The 25516-nt window shown below is 41.7% G+C and overlaps 1 protein-coding gene across 1 annotated transcript in view; it reads left to right on the plus strand.

Annotated features, from left to right (window-relative positions):
• The first annotated feature begins 4671 nt into the window (after positions 1-4671).
• The window catches only part of syt3 (synaptotagmin III), a 39409-nt gene continuing 18564 nt past the window's right edge, over positions 4672-25516 (plus strand). Inside the window, exons 1-4 of the mRNA XM_034088401.2 lie at positions 4672-5084; positions 9834-10168; positions 11488-11890; positions 21277-21672. Coding sequence (XP_033944292.1) covers positions 11743-11890; positions 21277-21672 — 544 coding nt within the window. The 5' untranslated portion in view covers positions 4672-5084; positions 9834-10168; positions 11488-11742. The remainder of the gene's footprint in view (positions 5085-9833; positions 10169-11487; positions 11891-21276; positions 21673-25516) is intronic.

The raw sequence follows: 25516 nt of genomic DNA on the forward strand, positions 1-25516 counted from the left end.
TTGCTAAAGTATTTCAATGTTTAAACTTTCATTACATTACATGTCACTTGTTAGACGCTTTTATCCAAAGCGACTTACATACATTCAGTACTGTGGCCAATCCCCACAGGAGCAATTTGGGGTGAAGTGTCTTGCCCAGGGACACAACAACATGCTGTCTGCAGCGGGACTCAAACTTGCTATCCCCTGATTCCAAGTTCAGTGCACTATCCACTGAGCCACAGCCTCCCATTTCAACAACCAAAAGGTGAACTATGTACGTTCCACTGATTCAAATGGAATGCTCAAAATGTACAAGGTGGTTGATCAACCTACTGTCCTTATTCTTTCTCTTTTGTTTAGTTTTGAAAATTGTGATTTAAAAAATACTTTGACTGGAATGTATCTGTTGAGGAAAATATTTGCCAAGGTATCTGCTTTTTACGCAGTTTATCACTCTATTCCTATAGTTAGGAATTCAGGCATGCAACCTTGGTTGCCGCGTTCTCTCTTTCCTTGAGAATAGTTTTGTCTTGAACTACACACATTGGAGATCTTCAGAATTGGTTGAGCAGGAGCTGTGTCAATGTGTTGCTGCAGCAAATGTCTTTGTCACTTCTCAGGCTGTAACTTCAAATACATCTTCAGCGTTTGCAATCGACTTGGGGCTCTACCGTGTTCTCATTGTGTTTCGACTCCTTGCTCCAGTTTCCATTACAGTATCCATTGGAGCATTTTTTTAACATACAATCTTTTGTACCATCTAACATAATTGCAGAAGCCACAGTCAATGTGGTGGTAAGGTAGGCCTAACAGTGGAACAGTCATGCATCAGTAGTGGCCAGCTGCAATAAATTACATAAGAGCTTTGCTCCTCTACATTTCTGGTTACATTACCATCGCCTTGCAAGTTGTAACGATTTGTGGGTCTCACCAATAGAAAAATGTTGTTCACCCAGAAAAAGGTAGCAGCACAGTTTTCAGGAAACAAAACTCTCCATTGATTTTGGTTGATGTCAACATAAGAGCACACTGGTAACTTTCACTGACAATTAAGATGTAACAAAGCATTTAGTTAAATGTACAAAACCAATAGTCCTCCATACAGACAACTGCCAACTGCCAATTGCCTGGTCAAGTTAGATGCTGCGTATCACAGTGCACTAAGATTTGTGACAAACTGTAAAGCATTAACCCATCACTGTACCCTGTATGCAAGGGCACGTTTGGCTTCACTAACTCTACGGAGGCTCAGTCACTGGTACATTTTTATATACAAAGCCATGTTAGGGAAACTTCCATCTTATATCTGCTCCCTGATCTCACGGAGAATTGTAAGTGGCTACTGCCTGAGATCGAATGCTGTGGTTTTATTAAATGTGCCAACTGCTAGGACTGTCTTAGGGAAGACAGCTTTTAGATGCGCAGCTCCTCTGTCTTGGAATAGTCTGCAAATTAAATGGAAACTGAACAATCTGGTGCCACTAAATGTTTTTAAAGCTCGGTTGGATGCTAGTCAATCGGAAGCTATTGGTACCTGTTTATGTGGATAATTATGTAAATGATGCTGTATGATGTCCTTTTGTTGTTCTGTTTATGTTTTTGTGTTTCATGTGGAACTACTTGAGCAGGTCTCCCTTGAAAAAGAGATCAATGATCTCAATGGGATTTATCTGTATAAATAAAGGTTTGAAATGAAATGAAATGTACACAGACAACATGTTTGGGGATAAAGTGTCTCAAGACTATTCAGGCTAAATGTGATATATGTTAAGGGACAATTTAGAGGACACAGGAAACAGTCTTCCTTAAGCACTATTTTTATTACGTATCAACAATTATGTAACTTTAAAATTGTTCTTAAAAAATTATATTAAAATTAGAATTTAGACTTCTGGAGTTAACACTGACGGTCACTCTTAATCTCTCTCATGGGCTCTTATCCCTTTGAGCTTTCTTTGGTCTACTTATATACAAATATATGCACGTGTGATATTTAGATCCTTGTAGCTTATACATTCACTTTATTGTGTGCCTGTTTGCTCTGTGTGTTCTATGTACATTTTTAAGAGTGAATAATTTGCACCATAAATAAGAAATATTGTCATGCCGATGGCTTTTTCAGAGGAAACAAAGTATTTGACAGTAGCTGCTGCCACTGGCTTAGCTTTAAGTTCTATCTTTTGTCAATACTATTTATTGACTTCTCCTTTCCTCTGCACCCCCCCCCCCCCCCCCCCCGCCTGTGTGATCCTGATTCCCTCGCTATGCGTCCCTGTCCTCTTCTGTTGTGTGTCTCAGACTCTCTCTGTGCTTCGCTGTGACAGTTAACAGAGGTCACTGTTTACTCATTCATCAGTCAATCATCGGCAGCTGCAGGGTTCCAACCAGCTTTTTTTCCATCCTGCTTTTGCCATTACTGTTTCCAGAAGGATGTCAATGAAAATGACATTTAATTATGGGGTGTTGATGTATTATACTTTGTATGACGTGTTATTTCCGTTTAATATAATTCCTGTCGTTTTCAGGGAAACATGTGATGACTGACAAGATATTATTTTACAACGTTATTAAGAATGACAGTGTGTACATTGAGTTATTTATTTTATTATAAAATGATTCTGTCGGTGGAATAAGGTAATGGATCCTGAAGATAGTATTTTGTACAGGGTGAATTGTTACAACTAAAGTGACACTTATATATTATTTGAGTCTGATACAAATCTGATGGAGATCCCTACTCAACCAGAACATAAGTCTTGAATGCTCTCTTTGTGTGACCCTTTTAAGATGTGGATTGCACATTTTTTTCTAAAGCTTTGTCTTTATCTTTGCTCTCTATTATCAAAATAACACCCACAGGATCACATTTGGATTCACTTAAGCAAAGGTAATTCAAGTGCCCCTTCACACTAATTTACAAAAAAAAAACATTGGATGCCCGTAATTAGCCTTTTTATGAATAGATAATAGTTTAATAAGAGCTATTGTTGAAAAAAACCCATCTTTTTAGAATAGTTTTATCAGAATAAAGGTAGAATTTCCATACCAAAGTGGAGAATAAGGCCTGTGTGTTCTCAGTGCTGTGTGGCCCAGTAGGTGTTGTTAGGGAACAGTCTACTCTGTGAGAATGATTAATTCATCGGTTTGCTGTCTTTAGAAATGAAGGTGCATACCTCCACCGCGACAACATAACTCAGTAGAAGGACTTTCTCTAAAAATAAAAAAGCTTTCTGTTTTCCCATATAACTGACTAGGTTATGTGTATTTGCAGTGGTTTTGCAGAAATCTAGGGAATGCTTCCAAAGATACAAAACAACAAGAATCAAGAAAATGCACACCCTGTTCACCCTGTTCATTCACTATGGCAGCAGGCCTAAATGCAATGAACATATTGAGGGGCAAAGGGATGACTTTAACTGATCAAGTTGGCGCTGTCACAACAGAAAGCAGAGTAGAAAACCTAAGGCAAGGGATAGCTAATGTTTTCAACTCATCAATCTAACGGATTAAACCCAGACCTTCTTCTCATTATTTTGTCTGAGGCCCTTTTGATAAAGATCCTATACATTTGTTGTGTTTGCTACGGGCCGTTGTTTTTTATTTTTTTTATTGTGTGTTGTTTTTTTGCTCACTGCCCTGTAAGCATGGTCCTGAGCTAGTTAGATAATAGATTTGAAGAAATGTTTGTTGATTTGATGCATAATTGGACTACATTACATTCTCAGCTTAATTACAAAATGTAGTTATTTTTTCAATTACAATTTCCAGATTTGTGTTTGGTGACTCCCCTCTGGGAATAAGTCAAGCACCCCAGAGGGCAGCGTTTAAAAAACAGCTACTTACCTATTCCAGATCCACCGTGGAGTCCTCATTATCCTGCCAATGATGTTATCATAAAACACAGAACGTTTTTTATGTGTCCCTTCTCTGTTTATATGACGCCTGCCGGAATATCATAATCTAATCACGACTCCAATAAAGCTGTGTCTCAATCTAACTAGATCATAGCCACTGCATCGCTCATCTGCTCTTCTCGTTTTTTGCTGAGGTTTCCATGGTGTACGCGTGTACACACACACACACACACACACACACACACACACACACACACACACACACACACACACACACACACACACACACACACACACACACACACACACACACACACACACACACACACACACACACACACACACACACACACACACACACACACACACACACACACACACACACACACACACCTGCACATGTACAAACAGGCTATAAGAGCCATGTCCTTTTTTTGGCTCAGAGCCGAACATTGGCCCACCCTTCCATCTCTGCTCTCCGCCGCTTCAAATCCCAGCAACACCTCCTCCTCACACTCCTCCACCCCTACCTCCACTCTCTCCTCTTCCATCCCCTCATCTCAGGGATGCTACCATAAAAAGAAGTTACATTTTATGGCCCCACCGATAGACCCACCCACCCACCACCACCTCTCCAGGGGCATCTGCAGGGGTATTATCTAATCACAGCTATAATAAGACCAAACAAGTTCCTAGGCTTTTTTTTTTTACCCAGTAGCCATTACCCTCCACACCATCCCAGGACTCCCCCCACCCCCACTAACACCATCTCTGCCTTTCTGGCTTTCTCTCTACACACCCCACATACATCAGTATGTCTTTAGCACTGGCCGGGCTGTACAGGCAGTGAGAGGAGAGACAGAGTATTAGTATTCAGAGCACAGGGAGGGGAAAAAAGAGAGGGAGCGAGGAACCGAGTGAGAGAGTGAGAGGGAGGGGATAGTGAAACAGAGAGGAGGAAAAAACACAAGGAGGGGGTACAATATAAGGGTAGAACACAGAAAACGGGAGGTAAGCGCGGGGAGGGAAGATATAACATACTGTTAATTTCCTTCTCTCAGTCTGCCATCCCGGTTGCGGGGCTTATTGCTCGGTGCGTCTTCGAGAGAAGAGAGGGAGTGAGCGAGAAGAGGGGGTGGACAGAGCAAAAGAGGGCGGAATGCCCCTTTACAAGCGTCGCATCTGACTGAAACAGCGGAGAAGCTAGTAAATTGGACAGAGGGATACAGTGGTTTCTGCAACGCCAAGGTAGGACATGTTCCTTTTGTTGATTCTGTTACCAGCTTGCATTCGGGTCTGATATATTGCGATGTGTGCGTAATTTGCATCACATCTCCTTTGATCCTGCATCCCGCACTGGGCTCTGCTGAATATGCCCTAAATCTAGCAGCATGTGTCTGTTTGCCATAAATATGTAATGTATATTATTTGTGCACCACCCAGGCTCTTTCATATTGCATTCTTCCATTGGTAGGCTATGTGTGTGTTTCGAGCTAGAGTGGGATGCATGTTGTGTGGAGGCAGTCCAGGCTGCTATATAGGAATAGCCTTCAGATAACAGGCTCATATCAAAACTGTATCAATGGCAGCTATCCTCACTGCTGCTGATGATTTAACTTTCTTCCGCGCAAATGCTCTAACATATAAGATGAACAGACAGTGGGATGCGCGCAGGAGCACGCAGAAAACACACAGAAGACAGGTTGACGTGCGTAAGACGTGCGTAATTCCCCCTCCACCCCACCCCACCCCACCCACACCCCATTCCCCAAGCCATCAAAGACACAGTTGCTCTGGCTTCACACCACAGAGAACCATCTTTATGCAAAAATCATTAAAAGAAACCTCAAACTGGGAGACACAGACTCTGACATAGCATTAGGATAGAGAATTAAGTAAGGGCAGCCTTCTGTTCTGTGTGTGTCAGTGTGTGGGTGTGAGTGTGTATGAGTGTGTGATTACACCCCCTGTCTGTAAATAGGTCCTGCTCTGCAGCTACCCTGGCTGAGCAAGAGACAGGAAAGGTAGCACCAGTTTCCGAAGGCTCCTGGCCGGCCACTTGCTCTCTATTTCCTCTCTCATGTTTCGACTATAAAAACACTTGCAGCCCCAAGTTGTGGAAAAGCTTGGAGAGCTTGAACAGCAACCCCTTTGATATGTGTAAATATGGTATGGAAATAGGTAGAGATAAAAAGGAAAATGTGTATGCTTGGTTGTGAATGCGTGTTTCATTGCATGTTTATAGAGATGTATGGTCTTAAGCACACATTCATGACACTTTCCCCCACCTCATATTATTTGTTTGCTGAAAGGCTGTTCAGGAACTACTGAAAGGGTGGGAGCTATTATAGGAACAACCTCGAGGCAGAGACTTGGCAAAGCTATTACCTCTAGTCAATAGACATTAATATCCCCACGCTCAATCTTGGCCTTATATGCCGCTGTCTCTGTCTCCGACGCTAAACAGTAGCGCTCCACTGGAGTAACCAAAAAGATGTGTTGTAGTATCCCTATCTGTTTACCCCTGTGCATCAATCTGTCACGGCCGAATGAGCAGAGAGGAGCGTTGAAAGCATTGTCTCAAGCAGTCATCGCTTTGGCCTCGAAAGGAAGTGATGCAAAACAAAAAAGAGGATATGCCAGTGTCGGTGGAGAGAGGTCATGACCTCTATGAATCAGTGATAGTCCTGACGAATGGCGGATGATCTAAGGGTACATGAGTACATCGATTTGAGATGGTACACAACATGATACGGCCCAGCTGGCTGCAGCAGAGCAGACAGCATCAAAGTCTGGAACGGTGAGGGTCACAGGCCATGTCTGTAAAGTAAAACAGAATGTAAATGACAATTTATTAAAGTAAATATATAATGTGAAAGATTCTGCCAAGCACAGACATTGGAAGTGTCAAATTAGCTTAAACACTTAAGCAATGTTACAGACTTTAACATAAACAGAAAAATCTGCAAGAATGAGCATTCCAATAAAACATGACTTCCAGGTATACCGTTGAAAACAAAAGAAAGAGCGCAGCAGCAGATTGAAGGACTTGAAAGCAGGTTCACTAAGATCCAAAGTCATATCCTATTATACAGTATATCCAATGGATTAGTCTCCATTGTCTACAGAAGCATTATGTTCTCAAACAAAAAAGAGTGTGACTGTTCTCAGTTACATTTTCCAATTAGGAAGGTATTCAGTGTTTCCCATAACACTTGTAAATGGTAATTTCAGTTAGAGAGAAAAGGTGAGACTCAAAAGAAACTTTTATAAAGTGAATAAGGGTAGTATCTTTAAACTGCCTGATTGCTATCTGAACTCTATAATTATATTCAGAACGACCTCAAGGTAATACTACCGCTGCCACAACAAATAATATTGGTTAGTTGCCTCTGAACTGGAGAAGCTAAAATGGTAGCAGACTCATATTTAATGTATTGTATTCAATTCAAAGACTAACATATCATTTCACTAGGAAATTAATTTCAAACGAGGATATGGGGTTGCAATAGATCACAGGTTTGTGGTAAGCTTCCAAATGTCTGCTACTTCTTACTCAGCAGACAGCAGCGTTTCAAATGCCTTATCACTGTAATTCCCAAACCCTGCTTAGGTGTGTGATTCATCCCTCAGAGACAGACACGCAGATTTCAGATTTCAGTCGCACTCTCTAACATGATCCTTGTTGCTCAAAACCCGCCCCATGGGTTTTTATCATATTCACATTTGCCCTGCTTGAGGATTTGTGTTTGTTTGTAGCTTTTTCGGTGGAATTACTGAGCAAAGGAGAAAACCCCTGAAATTATTGTTTGACTAGCAAGGAGCCAACAAATAGAAATCCAATATTAAGAAAAATGAGTGAGTGCATTCGATATTAAATAAATATGTATTGGTGTATGTCCCAGAAATAATGAATGTGTGCTTTTTTTATTTACATCTTGGATGATAATCCTCACTTCTTTTTACTCAGCTCTCTAGTCACCTGATGGCGACTTCACTCCTGCCAGTGCAAAGACATTCATGATCCCTTCATTATAAGGGGATACAAATATAAATGCCTCATCTGCTTCGTTGCCTTTAAGCTATCGAGGATGTAACGGCTGGACTTAGCCATTAAAAAAAATAAGACATTTAGCTGATGCTCTTATCCTTAGTGATTAACAGGATGGGCCGTCAAGGGGCTCAGTGTCTTACTGAAGGACACATGCTATAGGTTTGAACTTGCAGCTTCTTACTGACTCATATATTAATTTTCGTCTATATTTATTGAGTCTATATGGCTGACTGGTCTTTCTTTCTGTTCTAGTTTGCTCTTTTTCCAAGATTTAGCTCTTGATCTGACTGGCAACCCTCTCCCATGATTGGGCAATTACCTCCCCCAGTTCCCATTCTGCTTTCTCCGTAGTGTGATTAGACTGTGACCTTCATGCCGTCCTGCCTCCTCTTCCCATTTGGACGGTGACCTCACTGGTCATCTGGTCTTCGTTGTGGTGTATTTGTTCCTTGATAGTATTGATCCCCATCACAACAGCAGTCAATGTAGTGTCTGTGGGAGGTTTAGTATTGGTCTGTACACTAAATAAGAAATGATGTGCATCTCTGGGCATGGTGCTATCTGAGTCGAATTGTTGGTCAACATGTTTCTGAATTGATGTTTGTCTGTGAGCCTTTGTAAATATTTAGCTTGTTGTAAATTGCACCCCCTTACCCGTTGATTACCATTGTTGCTGTGTCACCCCTTGCCGCCATGCTTCCTGTTTTTTTTCTGACTTTCTCTGCCCCAGTTATTTTCCGACCCTCTTCATCTGTCTCGCCTCCAATTTAATGACGTATATCTCTCGTCCTCCGTCTACTTCTTCCTCTGTCTTGCTACACAATCATTATTTATGTCTGTCCGTCTCCTCTATTAAATCTTTGCCTCTCCCTCCCCCTGAATCTGTCATTGGCATTTGAAGCGGCCAGTTTTGTGCTAGACAGCCATTCTTCAGATTGAGATATCCTGGGTTTTAAAATCACTCAGAAAGATTTACTATTTTAATGGGGAAAGTGGTTGGGGGGGGGGGGGGCACGAGGAGGGCTGATGTAGGATGTAAGGTCTGGATTACGTTTTGATTTGCTAATTTCTTCTCCAACTGCTATAGGCTGAGCTGTGGTGGACAGATAAATAGACTGCATTATCTGAGTCTCTTCTCAACTGACAGTTTACCCTAATGTGACAATCCGCTTCTCAAAAGAGACAGGAACAGAGGGCTAACAAGAAAAGAAAAGTGTGTTTCTGTTTTCAAGTACAGCGAGAAAAACTCGAAAGAGATTGGAAGCATTCTTTGGATAGGGACTTGTTCAGAGTGAGGTATGTCTTTGCCTAATGCAGTGATTGATTGATGGGTCTGGGACAGATGGACATATAAGGAGCGCTTTGCTAGGGAGGTGCCACTCAATGTACAAAGACTGACACTGACATTTCACAGAACAACATACATCAACTGATCAATAGTCCTTGCCCTGTCCGACTAGGCACCTTGCTTGAGAAATAGGGCAACTGCTTTACAAGGACAAAACAGATTGGTTAAAAAGTGAGCACACCATGAACATTGTTTTGCCAGTGATTTATTGTCCAACCAAACTCCAGCTTGTACAACATTATTTGCAGGACATTTTCAATATCAGGGTTCCTGCAATGGCTATGTATTATTAGACACAACTTTGCATTTGTTCTCCACAGTCAGAGTCCCTTGAGACTCACAAACTGTGAGAAACTGGAGTTTAGGCATTGACCTGCTTTTAGACATGAGACAATATGCTAAAACACTCTTGTTTTTCTTAGATGAAAAGACAAGGAGCACAACTACAGGGCAGTCAAACTTAATGAATCAGATTTTTTACCTGCATCTTATATTTAAGGAGATTTAAAAAATCCTCCAAATGTTAGTGTTTGTTGTTCTTATTCTTGTTGTGTCTCTTCACTTATTTGACAGATTGATTTTCATTGTTTTTCAGGTTATGTTGGAGAGCTTCAAAAGAGTCTCCGCAAATCCGACAGTGGGTGCAGATCAATGCTGAAGTGCTGGCAGGACCACTACAACTGATGTGTTGCACTGACCCAGTTGGATTCCGATGACTAAGAACTACACTCTGTTCCTAATTGGAAGTTAATAAAAAAGAGCCACTTGTCCGCAGGGCCCCCTTTCTGGTCTTGGAACCGTTAGGAAAATAATAAGATAAAGGTTATGCATGCACTGCAGGCATAATTCCTTATTCCTTTGCCAAATGTGAGTGTATCTGTCCTGCAAATTCAACATGGCCCAGAACTTCAACAGTCAAATTCAATAAAGGTAAACAAATCATGGTTTTCTGACATTATTTAAGTTGATAAAATGCTTTCACTTGAATTGTTTCTTTAGTACAATAGATTTAACTTAGTTATTTGTGAAGCTAAGCCTGAGGAAGGCAACCAATTGAGTATGTTGAATGATAAAAGGGAAACTAGTTATCTTCTCTCTCTCGCAGTGTTGGCATTTCCTTCAGCATATTTCTGTTTTATGGACTCCACAAAATAACTAATCAGTATATAAAATATTCTGGTCACAATGAAGACCATTGGTCAGTTTTGGACACAAACATCATCACAGAATCCCCAGGAGATCATTAAGACTCTTAATGAAATATGAATCATGTTGAGAAAGTATGAAAGCATCTGGCTTTATTTAAAGTTATTAATCCATTTTGAGAATAAAATAGTTTGAATTTAGAACACTATAAGATACAACATTTGAGCTATTGGAAGTTTCCAGCTCGAGGTAAATGTGGAAAGTACTACCTTTTAATTTAAAACTCCATGGGCTAATTTATTGATAGTATATTTTAACATACATTAGGTGAAACTTCTGATATTAACATGGAATTAAATTAGATGTAATGAAAAAAGGTTGCTTGCCGTGCCGAACACTAAGAGCCAACACCAACATCGGCAACAACTGCAATTCCACATAGCTTTCAGAGTCTTTTTTATTCATTTCAAAATACTTTGTTCACACCAAGGGTAGGTTAAGGCTCATTAACTAACTAGTACTTCTGGCCATACATAGACCATATGGTGATTTGTATTTGCCCGGGAGTCTTTTGCTGCCATCCCTTTCCAGTGGAGGATAGAAATAAAAAAATGTGTTTCCCTCAAAACAATTCAAAAGCAATGTGCCCTTGCATAAATGGCACTCTGGTGAGGATACCCTCAGACTGCCTTGTTTACTGTTTTTTTACTTGTATTCTTTTACCAACAATGAGACATGTGGTTGATGGTAGCGGCATTTTGGCTTGGTAAATGGTAAATGCTTAATTAAATGTGTTTTTGGTCAAATACGGAACCTGACCCTAATGTGATTTTAACGATATCAACACATTTGCTAGCCTTTAGCATTTAGCGGCACCTGAGAAAACACTTCTTTCATGATGCCAGTTATCTATTTTCACTCTTCATAGTGTATCTATGTGTAATATTTTGTAGCACCAGAACCAATGATCCATCAGACACACACTGATGGTTCTCGCATCAGAGTTCTTGATTAATAGGAAAGGTGACTAATCTGCTAAAAGCTTGATTTGTACACTATACTTACACTCACATTGCCAATTTTCTCCCTTTTTTCTCTTCCAGGGAAAGAGAGAGGGGTGGGTGACGCTGAGTCATACATGGGCACTCTGTGACCGAGACCAAGGCCACTGGCACAACCCCTTGTTCCTTTCTTTATTGCCGGCAGCTTCCTCTGCCTCCTCTCACTCAGTTGACATATATTGCAGAAGGTGGACAGGCCAACATTCAATTTACCATCGCGCCGTCCGATAGGTGAGGGCGGCGAGGGCTGCGCTGTCATTGGCTGACTGCTGGTGAGAGTGCAATGCGGATTGGAGGATGTCGGGGGACTGGGATGAAGACCTGTGTAAGAAGGCGCTGGTGTTGGTGGAAGAACTGTGCTTCAACTCCCCAAGAGGCTACAGCCAAAGTGAACGCTGCCAGGAGTTCAGCTACCTGCTGAGAGGTAGCAACAGACAGGACACAGGTAACTCAACTCACACACCTGGAGACTCTCCTACATTTGTTTTACAAAGTTTGCTCTCAGAGGATTCAACAGTTTGTAACAATAATACGTTTCTCCCCTGCCAGATTTTATAGGATTTACTCTGAGGCAAAGCTTTGAGCTAGATGCTAACAATGACAATGCTTCAATGCTAACATTTCCTTACTAGCAGTTAATTCAAACTACAGCTGGGGCTGATGGGGTTGTCATGAGCTCTGCATATATTTAATAATAAGCCATATCATTGCAAACATTTCGATTTTGACCTGCTGATGTTGCTAGATGGAAAGTCAGGGGAACGACCAAAGTGACTACAGTTTGTCCTGATGAAGGCAATATATAATATCCATTTAATAGAGAGACCAACATTGCCATACCTAGAACCATGCCACACATGCCCCTTTCACACCAGCGCCTTTTCAGCTCCGGCTCGGAGCTAGAGCCTGAAAAGCGCCGGGTTTTCCTGTTCACACCGCAGCGGCGCCGGCTCTTAGCTCCGGAATCCGCTTCATTTCCAGCTCCAAAAAATTGTCGGTCCAGAGGCAAGAGCTTTGGAGCTAAGAGGTGACGTCGCTTACGTCGAGGCGTGCAGGAAACTAAACTCACCTCCCCTGATCATGGGTCGACTGTTATGCCTGCCTACAAGCAGTAGTGCCTATAAACACACTTTATAAAGTCAGGCAACACTAACCAGGCTTCGTGTGATTCTGTTTATTTGTACCTTACTTTGACCATCCGTTCACTGTTATCGATCATTGTGGAGAGAGGCAGACGTGTTGTTTTGTATTATTGCAGCTATCGGATGCAAGTAGTCAGTTTAGCTTCGGTTGCTATGCTAACATCACCCGTTTTATACCAGAGCAACTTTCATAACAGCGTTATGATACCAAACAGTGTCAATTCAGACTGACACACATTCACTTAGGCTAAGGGGAACTGGGGATATGCATCAGCTGCTTGTGTGAGTCGGACAGTGAATACTTTAGAGCGGCCGCTGCAGTGTGAGCTAACCGGGAGCTAACGGGAGAATAAACTCCCGTGGAAGAGCAGCCAATACTGCAGCGGTCGGTAAATGCTGCAGAAACACATTAATAAACAATGAACCACGGCACTCTGGAGCAAAGTATAAGGTTGGAGAAGTCGTTATTCAATTTATTCTGTCTTCGTGTGATTAAAAGCAACACGATCATCGGACCCGACGCAGTTGTTGTTGTTGTTGTGAGCGCCGTAATGGGTGCCGTTGGGGAGCAAATCAGCGATGTAAACGGTGACGTCATGACGCAGCAGGGGCAGCTCTGGGGCGCCAGTGGGCCGTGTGTACAGAGCGGGAGCTGAAAAGGGAAACCGAGCTGAACCAGAAAAGCTCCCGCTCGGAGCTAGAAACTGAAAAGCGCTGGTGTGAAAGCCGCAGTGAGATGTCCTTTGCCCAAAAGGTACTCTTGCTGTTTGAAAGTACATTTAGCTTAGATTAGGGAGGGTTCATGACTTTTGAATTACAAAATGTAATTATACAAAAAGTTTGTGACTTACGTTAATACCACAGGTCTGTATCAGCACAGGTGTGTAGTGATTATTGAATAGTATTTAAATATTGCTTGAAATGCCCAGCCCTCATCCAAACAGACCACAGCTGCTGTACGATGTGACGGAGGAAACACTAATCTAAATCCAAACCTACAGGGGCCGAGTCTTTGATACTGCAAATATTTTGTGGATTGCTTTGAGGAACTTATCACCAACTCAAAATGAACTCTCCTAATATGAGCTCGATTGAAGATTATTAGTATCCCATTGTGGTATGAAAGTGGCTTTTACATCTTGATAAAACATAAACTTCTTGATACTTTAAATAATGGTATTGTCTGTCATAAAAATGGTATGATTTACATAGTGTATGCAAATATCCTCTTTGGCAGTCTTAAGCAGAAACATTCTAGTATTGTCTGAATAGTTGAAGTACAGCATGACATATGTTAAACTTTAAGGTATGATAAGGCAAATGTTAAGACAATGTTTAGGGATTGTTCGAGGTAGTGCACACTCAAAACAACAACCATGAATTATTTATCTGCTAGATTGAAATGGCTTCAGTACAAGTCCATCGCATTTCTTTTAAGAGCCCCAAAAGAGTCTCGGTAGAACTCTGATTGTTATCTTAAAACTGGATTACAATACATATGTATTTATCTCTTCTTCTTCTTTTTTGTTTCAATTTGACCGCACTGTGTGTAGAGTATTGTGTGAGGGTTCTAATTGAAGCATTTGGAAGTGCAATATGCTGTTATGCAGATTAGCATGGATATCTGTGGCTCAGGGTAGATTAGCCTGGATTGGCTGCATGTTGCCTCTGGAGATTTGGATGGCTCTGTGAAGAAATGTCACAGCATGGTTTAAGGCGTTGGCCCCCTCGCCTACCAGCTGTGATTTTTCGGTGTTTGCTGACGGAAGTCTCCGAACCCTCCGAGGACTGCGGCACCGAAATCTGTCAGCGAATGGCTTGTGTAAGCAGCAGAAATGTGTTTGATGTGGAGCAATGTACGACTCCCAGTGGGCTTGCATCAGTCACTGATTGACAGGGAATCTCAGTCCCTCTTCACAGTGCACTTCAGAGGCCTCTTAACCACCCACCTACCCGCCCGCTCACTCTCTTTTTATGCTTTGTGGATAAGCGATGGATCTTTGGCAAGATCAAGGCTTGTGAAGGTACAGCGACGGCCCTAAAGAGAGACAAATGGATGAGCGCCGTTTGGCGTCCCCTCGCACGTTTGATCACAGCCGTGTCTTATCAACACACCCTGATCTGCCAACCACACACACCCTACTCCTCTGCCTCCTCTCTTTGTTTTCCCCCCTCCAGATCAATACATTAACCTTTCTTATCCTCAAACCCCTCCCCTTTTTAGGTTTTGCTCTAAATCTTTGTCAGGTTGTTTTCCTCTATTGCTCTTTTCCTGGACTCTCTCTCTTCTCTCTACCATTGCCTCTTTGGTTTCATCCCTTTTCATGTGGTAGTTGCATCGACTTTATCAGCCCTCCTCCCTTCCCTTCATCCTCCTCGGAGGAAACCAAAAGGAGGGAATAAACCCAGTCAGCTTATATGTCCGTTTCAACATGTGCAACAATCTGTTTTCCCCCTCTCTCCCAGCCTCTACTTGCCCTGTCGGCCATTCTGTGGTTTCCATCATTTTTCACCCCATTCCCCTTAATCATTACTATCCTTTTGATATGTTCCTACCTCCTCCTACCTTCCTTTGCCCTCTTTTCCTCTCCTCCACATCCTCCCTTTACCCGTCTCCTTATATCCATCCTCACATTCTCTCTTGCCCGGCTTGTATTTGTCCCCTGTTTACCCCTTCTCTCAATCCCTTGCTCCTCACTTCCCAACCCGTCTTGTTCACCACCGCGACAGATCGATGTCCCCTCGCTCTTCGCAGTCCCAATCATATCTTTTGAACAAGTGCTGATTAATGACATACACAGATTGATGAATAATTCACCAAAGGCTGAGCGAGGAAGGAGAGTCGAAGAGGAGGTATAGGAATGACGATCAAAGAGACAGCCGCTGAGTAGAGGAATGAAGTCAAGGCGTGCAGACGCCATGGGAAAAGAAAGGACGGCGAGGAATAAGGGTTTTCTGAGGGGATTATAAAGAGGCGAGAGTGAAAGAGGCAGGGTTGGTGGAGACAGAAGGCGAACCAAATTCCAGAATATGTACCCCCAGGGCGGAGGATGGGCTGCTGCTGTCTTGTTTCCACTCAGTCTTATCAGCCCGTTACAGATGTCATTTTCTTTTGTATGATGTAACATTTATTGTCTTTATTATGCCATTTAAGACATTCTGAATTGAATTACATTGAAGTAAAAGGGGTTAAAGAAAAGTATCTGGTCGGTGGTTCAGGAAAGATGTTCCTCTGGTGGTAAGACAATATTGTTCAGCATGCGGCTATGATTCATCTCCCGGCAGACAGGAAGGATTGTTAGTGGCGGCCCTGATCTTGACGGAGCCCAAGATGGCCAGAGGCAAATATTCTAGGTAAACTGCAAGGTGGGGAAGCTTACTGTTAGCAAAATCTGCACACTGTTTCGTAATGAGTCTCTTGGTCGACTACAACCTATACATATTCATGTTAAGGGCTCTGGGCCGACAGTACAGTTCATTGTGGGCTCTGATTCGTCCTTTTTATCAAGACAGTCATCAGACCCAAATCATGCTATTTATTAAAAGACTTCAAATGTCTCAGCATAATTATAAATATTCATTGTATATTTAGTCTATGTATTTATAAATATTGAAACCATATTTATGGAGTATTTACAAATGTATGAGTTTATGAATGCACGTGTAATAGGCTCCGACATGTACAGTTGTGAACTTCAAAACCATGAGCAGAACTAAGTCCCCGAGCTCTGGGGGATGATGTGGACTTTCATTTCTGCTCTCTTTAACAGAGGCTGGTGCTGGAACTGTCTGGCTGTCTGGTGCTGAAACTGCGGTTTTTCTTTTTATTCCGTACACTTTTTCATTCGGATGAGTCATACTCCACCCTTCACAACACACACATCTTCTACTGCCCCATATTTATCCTCCCCCCACACCCCCAACCCCGATCCTATTTACCCCTCCAACACAGTCCTTGAGCCGTCACAGATTAAAGAGCTCATCACCATGTGGAAATGCATGATGACATCGCAGAGAGATATCATTGTTGGTGTTGCTACTTTGTAATTGTTTGCCCCCGTTCTCCCACATCCGTCTATTCTCCTCTCCTCCCCTAAGAATATCTACTCCGCCAACGTTTGCCCCCATTTTAGGCTCTGGATTCAAACGTTGGTTATGAGCTTCAGGGGATGTTTGCATCAATGTACGCCTACAGCGGCGGGTTCCTTCTCTGGCTTCGTGATTTTTGAGACCTTGTCATGATGCTGATGATGATGTGTGAAGGCGGCGTATGGGTTGTTGATCATGCAGTGGCTTACTGTGTATATGGATGGCAATGTATGATTGTCTGCAAGTCCACCAATTTGGTCCAGAGTGAAACATTTCTATAACTGTTGGATTGATTGTGATGAAAGTTTTTACAGACATTTATTAAACCTATTCCATGAATCCTACGGACTTAATTGATCCCCTGATTGTCCCTCAGCAGGACCATTAGGTTCACATTTGTGGTTTAAATGCCTCAACAACTATTAAATGGGTTGACATTCATGCCCCTCTCAGGATGTTACTTTAGTGACCCCCTTGCTTTTCATTTAGCACCACTGGCTCCCAATTATCTTTTTAAAATTGGGACACATACTTGGAAAAAGAAAAAGATTATAACTCAAAAAAACATTTCCTGTATTTGAACACCACCCGTAGGGATGGGTACCGAGCCCCGGTATTAAACGGGCCCCGGGGCTGAATTATTAAAGACCGTGGTACCGTTAAGCTCCGACGTTAACGGTCTTTTTATCGGTACTGTCATGTGTATTATTGCTACACAAACATTATATTGCAGTTTTAGTGTCCCCAACTCCGTTTCTAATGCAAAAAGACTGCAAAATGCTTCTATGATTATTTTTAGTATTTTCGATCTCTCTCCCCCGCCTGCTTGCGAGGGGGCGGGGCAGTTTACACACACACGGCTGCTACATGCAGCCGCTCCGAAGTGTGGTTAAATTGTACCCGTCTCGATACTCGTTGCCTAAAGTGCACTAAGAGTTTAGCATGTAAGGTCGGTAACACGAGCAATTTTCTAAACATCTTGCAAAAGCGCACCACATTCAGACGGAGGAATGCACCGGGTTCGACTGTCTTTCTAGCAGCTCTGCAGCCCCATCCAGGAGTAATGCTTCCACGTCAGGTGTTATGTATGCTAGCAGCAACACACGGAGTTAACTACATTATACAGACATGGGTTAATGATTAGAGGTAACTGAGTTATTTATTTTGTTAAAGTTTCAGCTATTCTGTTTACAGTTCTGTCATCAGATTATTTAATTAATACAATGTGTTAAAACGTTGTTTCTTTTGATGTGAACTAATATTATGTATTTAATTTAAATAAAAAGCAATGCTTTGTTCACAATTTGTTTACCTTATTTTTTTTTCTCCAAAAGAACCGATAAAATATGGAAGCCCATTTCCGCCACTTGAAAAAAATAAAATCCCCATGAAAAGTCATAATTATGAGATAAAAAAGTCGAAATTATGAGATAAAAAGTCATAATGAGATAAAAAGTCATAATGAGATAAAAAGTCGAAATAATGAGATAAAAAGTCATAATTATGAGATAAAAAGTCATAATAATGAGATAAGAAAGTCGAAATAATGAGATAAAAAGTCATAATTATGAGATAAGAAAGTCGAAATAATGAGATAAAAAGTCATAATGAGATAAAAAGTCATAATTATGAGATAAAAAGTCATAATTATGAGATAAGAAAGTCGAAATAATGAGATAAAAAGTCATAATAATGAGATAAGAAAGTCGAAATAATGAGATAAAAAGTCATAATAATGAGATAAGAAAGTCGAAATAATGAGATAAAAAGTCATAATTATGAGATAAGAAGTGCGCATGCGCTGCAGTGGCGCTATCTTTAAAGGTCCCTTCATCACCTTGCTGCTCTCCACCATGCAAACAGCATCTATCTAGTCCTAAATAAGGTAACTATTACAGGTGACTTTTGTAAATGTTAGATGTTACATATAGCCTATATTGCAGCTAAACTACAACAATGCAGTTCATAGCTTTGACATTACCTGTTATGAACTATAATATATATGCCTATAGTTTTGTGGTAACGTTCACGCCACTAATGACAATAGTGTAGGCATACTGCTGCTGTGAGTTGCTCTAACTCTAACCCGTGAACGTTACCACAAAACTATAGGCATATATATTATATTCATAACAGGTAATGTCAAAGCTATGAACTGCATTGTTGTAGTGTAGCTGCAATATAGGCTATATTTAACATCTAACATTTACAAAAGTCACCTGTAATAGTTACCTTATTTAGGACTAGATGCTAGGGATGTGCATCTCCATCACTGAGGCCGATGCGATGCGCATCTCGATACGTTGCCACGATACGATACATTAACGATACATTTGAAACACCAGGTGATACGATACGATACGATTCACCCCTGTTGCGATACAGTTCGATACGATTTGATTCAATATTATGCGATACGATGCGATTCAACACAATGCAAAAATAATGATACTTCAATTTGGTACGACAGAGGATTTTTGTTTTATTCCTTATATGCAGCAAATCATACATTAACAAAAAAGTGCTTTACATATTTGGTACTGCACATCCCATCATGCCGTTTATTTTTTTAACTTTAAAAGCTCTCCAGAGTAGGCTACAGTACAATTGTATAACACCTCACAGTTAAACAATGTAAGGATGCATTGCTCATGATTAACAATGTGCAAATAACAGCTACCATAGTGCAATGCCCATACAGCTGCCAGCCTGATGTGCTTAACACTCATTCATAGGCTGACTCACCAGTGAGCAGAAAGCAGTGGGTTCTATAGGAACAATAAAGAATACAAATAACCTTTCACAAACAGGTATTTCATAACTGCTTACAGTAAGGAAGACATTTAAATTATTATTGACCGTCACAGGCTGCTGTAAACTAAACACCACTCTCTCTGACCGAACACCTCACTGAGTGATTTAACTCATATGTCTAACTTTCAGGTTTCTCTTTTCAGCCGCAGACCCCATGTCGCCTCTTTATGTGCGTCGCTAAGTTCCTCGTACTACGTGTGTACTTTAAAGCGGCTCGGCATCGTTTACAATTTGCGAGCGATTTTTCAAGTTGACTGTAGTATATAGTGCCGCGCACATATACCATCAGGACGTTACTGATGGGGTGCGGCTGCGGAGTGATACTGTGTGTATGCAAGCCCGCATCTAGGACGGATCTATGTATCATGGCTGTAGACCTGTTGAGTAATAAAGATACCTCATACAAAGGTCTACGGATACCTTATTACTCTCCATGACCTGCGGTCAGCTATATAGCATAAAAGGACTATTACACCGTCTTTCTTGAACAATCCGAAGTGTTGCCAAACGTTTGATTTGTAGGTATTTTTCGGTGCGCTGTGTTTCTCTTTCTCCTCAACTTCCGTGTGTGTTGATAACTGAGACTCTCGGCCTCGGGCGAAGCAAATATCCAAATCAAAGATCGTCTCTGCTGAGCGTTGACAGGATGAGGGGATTTTATATGAATGAATCGGTTTTTTACCGATGCAAAGACGCTACGCAATCGATGCATCGCGAGTTCAACCCGGTTCAACCCAAACTGTAGCCGATGTGCACTCTTTCAACCGGTGCACTCGCATCTTGAACGTTTATGCCGATGCGAATCGGTGAATCTTAACATCTCTACTAGATGCCGTTTGCATGGTGGAGAGCAGCAAGGTGATGAAGGGACCTTTGAAGACAGCGCCACTGCAGCGCATGCGCACTTCTTATCTCATAATTATGACTTTTTATCTCATTATTATGACTTTTTATCTCATAATTATGACTTTTTATCTCATTATTTCGACTTTCTTATCTCATTATTATGACTTTTTATCTCATAATTATGACTTTTTATCTCATTATTTGACTTTCTTATCTCATTATTATGACTTTTTATCTCATTATTTCGACTTTTTTATCTCATAATTATGACTTTTTATCTCATAATTATGACTTTTTATCTCATAATTATGACTTTTCATGGGGATTTTATTTTTTTCAAGTGGCGGAAATGGGCTTCCATAATAAAAGTACCGTTAAAAGACCGGATCGATAAAAGTAGTAGTACCGTTAAAACCTTAACGATACCCATCCCCTACGTCACCTTTACCAGTGTAGATTAGTTCGATTATTGGTTCTGTTAAAACCAAAACAATATTATTTATAAATATGCATGTAATAAGAGTTGACTCTTTGATTCAGTTCCTTCGTGAACATTCCTTCTCCACAGCCAATCCCTGTCCAATCAGCTGGGCTGACTGGCAAAGGTAGCTAACATTGATTAGAAAATCTGTTCCGCAGTACAATCTTACTTTTAGTTCATTGTAAGTTTGGCTGCAGTCAGGGGGCCGAACCGATTGCAGATGCTGTGTAATGATTTGTTTATTCGTAAAAAGACAAACACTGGATTAGCAATGCTATGATTTACAGCACTGCTAAGTAGCCTGCAGTCTACAGTCGACTGCATTTCCCCCACACTTTTTTGAAATGTTCTTTTTTCTTTTTGTGTAAATACACACTTTAATAATGAAGTTATGGCTTCCTTCTGTATCTCCCCTTGTTCCTCTAATGTCCCCTTATATCTTCCTCTGGTCCTCTGTAGAGATCTCTGTCAGCCTGCTGTCGGTCATCGTGACATTCTGTGGCATCGTCCTCCTCTCCGTCTCGCTCTTCGTCTCCTGGAAGCTCTGCTGGCTGCCATGGAGGGACAAGGAGGGCGGAGGCCTGAGCCTGACGTCGGGGCTGCTGCCCGGAAGTGCAGGTGTCGGGAGCCTTGGAGGCCCCGGGGGATCCTCACTCTTACCCCCCCTGCTGCAGAGGAAGGAGGGTCACTCCTCCTCCTCACTCTACCCCTCCCTGGGCCAGCAGGGTCAGCACCACCCCCATTTCTCTGACCTGGTGGGAGTGGAGAGGGGGGAGGTCGGTGGTGTGGTGGGGGGGCCACAGGAGACCCAGGAGCCGTCCTATCTGGACATGGATTCCTACCCCAACAATGCAGGTGAGAGGGAGAGACTCTTAATCCCAGTCAGAATGAGTAATGGAATTCCACGCTCAATAACTTTTTATTTGAATATACTCTCGGGTTACTGAATGTAATACATTTACCTGCATACAGTAACACTCATTTAACTGAGTGATGAATGGCCATTTTTGTGTAAATAAATGGCTGTTCTCATAGTCGTGCTACAGTTAAGGAATAATACTTTTTCATGTTACTTGCCTAGTCTGTTATTACAAACACTTGGTTATAAAAGAAACTCATGAAGAAAGAGGTAGACTGTGAGAAGTTTCACTTATATGAAACACATTTTCATTAAACGTTTTTTTTGTTTATTAAACAAAGAAATGTGCAGAGCGATCTAATCAGCTTTAAGGTTGTTCCATTGCTAACATGCCATTTGATTCACGATGCTGGTCAATTCATTTATTCGCGTTCCTTTAACTCTGTTTTGTTCTATTCCACCGCTGAGAAAGAATCCCTCTTTAGCTGCTGTCTGTTCAACTTTCTTTCCTAGCCAGTTTTATCAGAGCTCGTTGCAAGAAACCGCTGAACTCAAAGCTCATGTGTGCAGTGGAACTCGCTGGAGCTTCCGACTTGGCTAATAATGATGTGTTTTTCCTTTACTACCGGCAACCCTTTCACATCACACATAGAATGTTGATGTGTTCTTCTGTTGAGCTGCAACAAGTAGTCGGTTAATCATTTATTTGATTGACAGATAATTATTTGATTACATTTTTTATAATCAAATTCATTATTTAATCTGCATTGACTGGTGTTGCTCACTTTCTCCTGATGTTTTGTAGACAATCGTTTGAAATTCAAATGAGCATTAGTTGCAGCCTTAACACGATTACACATAAAGATACTGATTACTAGGGCTGTCCCGAATACCATTTTTCGGGCTCCGGATATTCGGTAGTAATCAGCAGCGAATATTCGAATATTCGGTGCGGAGAGATTTGTATTTTTTTTTAATAAAATTTTTTTTCACATTTTTTTTTTCCCCCCCAAAAGGTTTCATAACACGCTCCGAATCCGAGACACCTGACAACACGCTGTTAAGCAGAAGCGCAGAAAGAGCATACTATTACGATGTATATGTATTTATTGTCTCAGTACTCACAAACATTAAAACTAAATGTGTCCTCTGCATTTAACCCAGCGCAGCACCCGGGGACCAAATCTGGTTCCACATTCCGTCTATAACATTTTACAACCTGAACAGTCAAACAAAGATACAAAACACATATTTCTGTTATAACAACAATACTTTTAATAACATAGCCGTATAACAGTAGGCCTAACAGTGTCATACTTGTTACCGATACAGTAAACTATTTAAATAAATGAAGAACGAAAAATAAATGAACGAACTGTAATAAATATAATAATATTACATTTTAATAAACAAACAATTTAAATACAAATAAATGAATGGCTTGGCTTTATATAGAATAAAACAAACTGTAACAAATAGAACAAGGGAGGTAGCGTGATTGAGCGCTATAACAATAACAGCAGCATACACTTCAAGAAACGAACAATTTCTTTCAAATAAACAAATAAATCACAATCAGGTTGCAAGCTTCATTTGACTAAGCCGTAAGCCAGCCTACCTACACTCTCTTCATGTTGTGCGCGAGGAAGATGAGTTTATCCACATTCTCAGGTAAAAGTGAACTTCTGGTCTTGTTCACGATGTAGCCAGCCTTTGAGAAAATGCGCTCTGACGGAGTTGAAGTGGCCGGAACGCAAAGGCAGTGCTTGGCCGCACATGCCAGTTTGGGATACCGGTCACTGTTGTGCTTCCACCATGCAAGTGGGCGGACTGGATTGTAGTCGTGTCTCTCAAATATTTCTCCATCTCTTTCTTTGCGCTGTCTCCATCATGTTCTTGTTCCTCTTCATCATCGGACTCAGACTGGCATCAGCATATCCTGCTGTTTCTTTTTTTTGGGGGGTGGCACGGCAGTCTCCTCTTCTCTATCGCTTGTTGCCGGCTCTCCTTCCACCTCCCGAACGGTCTGTCGCTGGTGTAGATGTTCAGCCAGGCGGACAACCTTAAAATCAAATAGCATTTTATTAGTCACGTGCACAAGATAAAGTAGTGTGGCATAATAATAGTAAATATAATTTAAATTTAAAATATTAGTCTAACCTCAATGTAGACGAGGTCCTTCTTCTCATTCGTAAGGAATTTTAAATGCTTAAATCGCTGGTCGAGTGCTGAAGAAAGGAGGTAGATGCTGCTGGGCTCCAAAAGTGACAGCTTCCATCTGCTGTCGATCTCCGTGACGAGGGTCTTCTTCACTTCTCTGATGACAGGACTGTCATCCTCCTTCGGTGACAGGTGGCGTCTCTTCAGGTTAAAGAGCATTTGCATTGTTGCAGACAACGAGACGTTCTCCTCCTGAGATAGCAGTTCTGTGAGCGTGATTAGGGGCCCCAGCACTTCTGCTGTCTCCTGTGCCAGTTTCCACTGGTCTGCTGTCAGGTCCAGGGTGCGATCTGCTTTCTTCGTGATGCTGGGATCTGACAAAACAGCTGTCACTGGCCATCGTTGCTCCACCAGTGGGTCAAGCATTTCACACGTAGAGTTCCATCGAGTAGCAACGTCATTTGTGAGTGTGTGCACTATAACATTCTGCTGCTTTTGTTTGTCTTTCAACGCAGCTGTAGCCTTTGGACTTTTTCTGAAGTGTCCCACGAGATTCCTGGCAGCCGCAACTGTGCGGCGTATTCTGTCCTGTTTTAGGGCTGTATTTATGCACAGCTGTAGCGTGTGTCCTGAGCAGTAGACCCTTGAACGTTGCCCCATTTCTCTGGTTCTTTCTTCAGCGTCTCTGTGCACAGCTTCATGTTGCTGGCATTGTCGTGGACAACGGCTACTCGCTTATAATTCGGAATGGCAAAGGCATCCGCCACTTCTCCAAGCTGTTCTGCAATATTTATTCCCGTATGGTTTACTTCCATTACTTTGGTTTCCAAAACAAAGTTACAGAGTTTCCACTCCCGAGTTATGAAATGACAGGTGACAGCCATATACGCCTCCATACGCACCGAGGTCCAAATGTCCGTTGTAAAACTTACGGCAGTTGAGTTTTCAATCTGAGTTACAATTTGGTCTCGGTGATCGCTGTACTTCAGAGACATGGCATCTAAAATACTGGAGCGTTTGGGGACAGTGTAGCCGGGCTCCATCTTCTTCATTAATTTTCTGAAGCCTTCGCCTTCGACTATGTAAATGGGTCTCATATCCATAGCGATGAAATCTACTATGGCATCTGTTATCTCTATCTTTCTTTTCTCCGTTATCGGTTTTTGGAACTGTAGGGTCTGCTGTATTGTTGAGGATGTTGATGGCTGGGATGCGTGGGGATGCACCTATGGCCACAATGTATTATTAGGCTGAGCTACTCAACTTTATGCCAATAATTGCCTTAGCCCCAGATGTTCCCACATTACTCCTATTATTTTCACTATTCTGATCAAATTAAAAAACTAATATAAAAAAACAATTCGCTTGCTTGCAACTATTTTCCAAGCAAAGTAAGTGCACGTTTTTATCATGTTTAACGTTACTGTTTAAACGGCGGATAAAGCAGCTTCATCATGGCAACTTCACAACAGCAAAGCTAAGCTAGGCTACTACTTACAGCATCCAGGTGACTTTTCATAGTTGTTGTGCCACCGTGGTAGGCCAGTTTCTTATCACATATTTGGCACACTGCCTTCTTTTTACCGTCGTCCAATTTAAAATGGTCCCACACAGCTGAAGTCTTCGGCATTTTATGGGTGAAACGAGGTGAAGCGAGGTGAAGCGTGCCGTTTGCGTTCG

The sequence above is a fragment of the Pseudochaenichthys georgianus genome, chromosome 8 (genome assembly GCF_902827115.2).
Source record: "Pseudochaenichthys georgianus chromosome 8, fPseGeo1.2, whole genome shotgun sequence".
Classification (NCBI taxonomy): Eukaryota; Metazoa; Chordata; class Actinopteri; order Perciformes; family Channichthyidae; genus Pseudochaenichthys; species Pseudochaenichthys georgianus.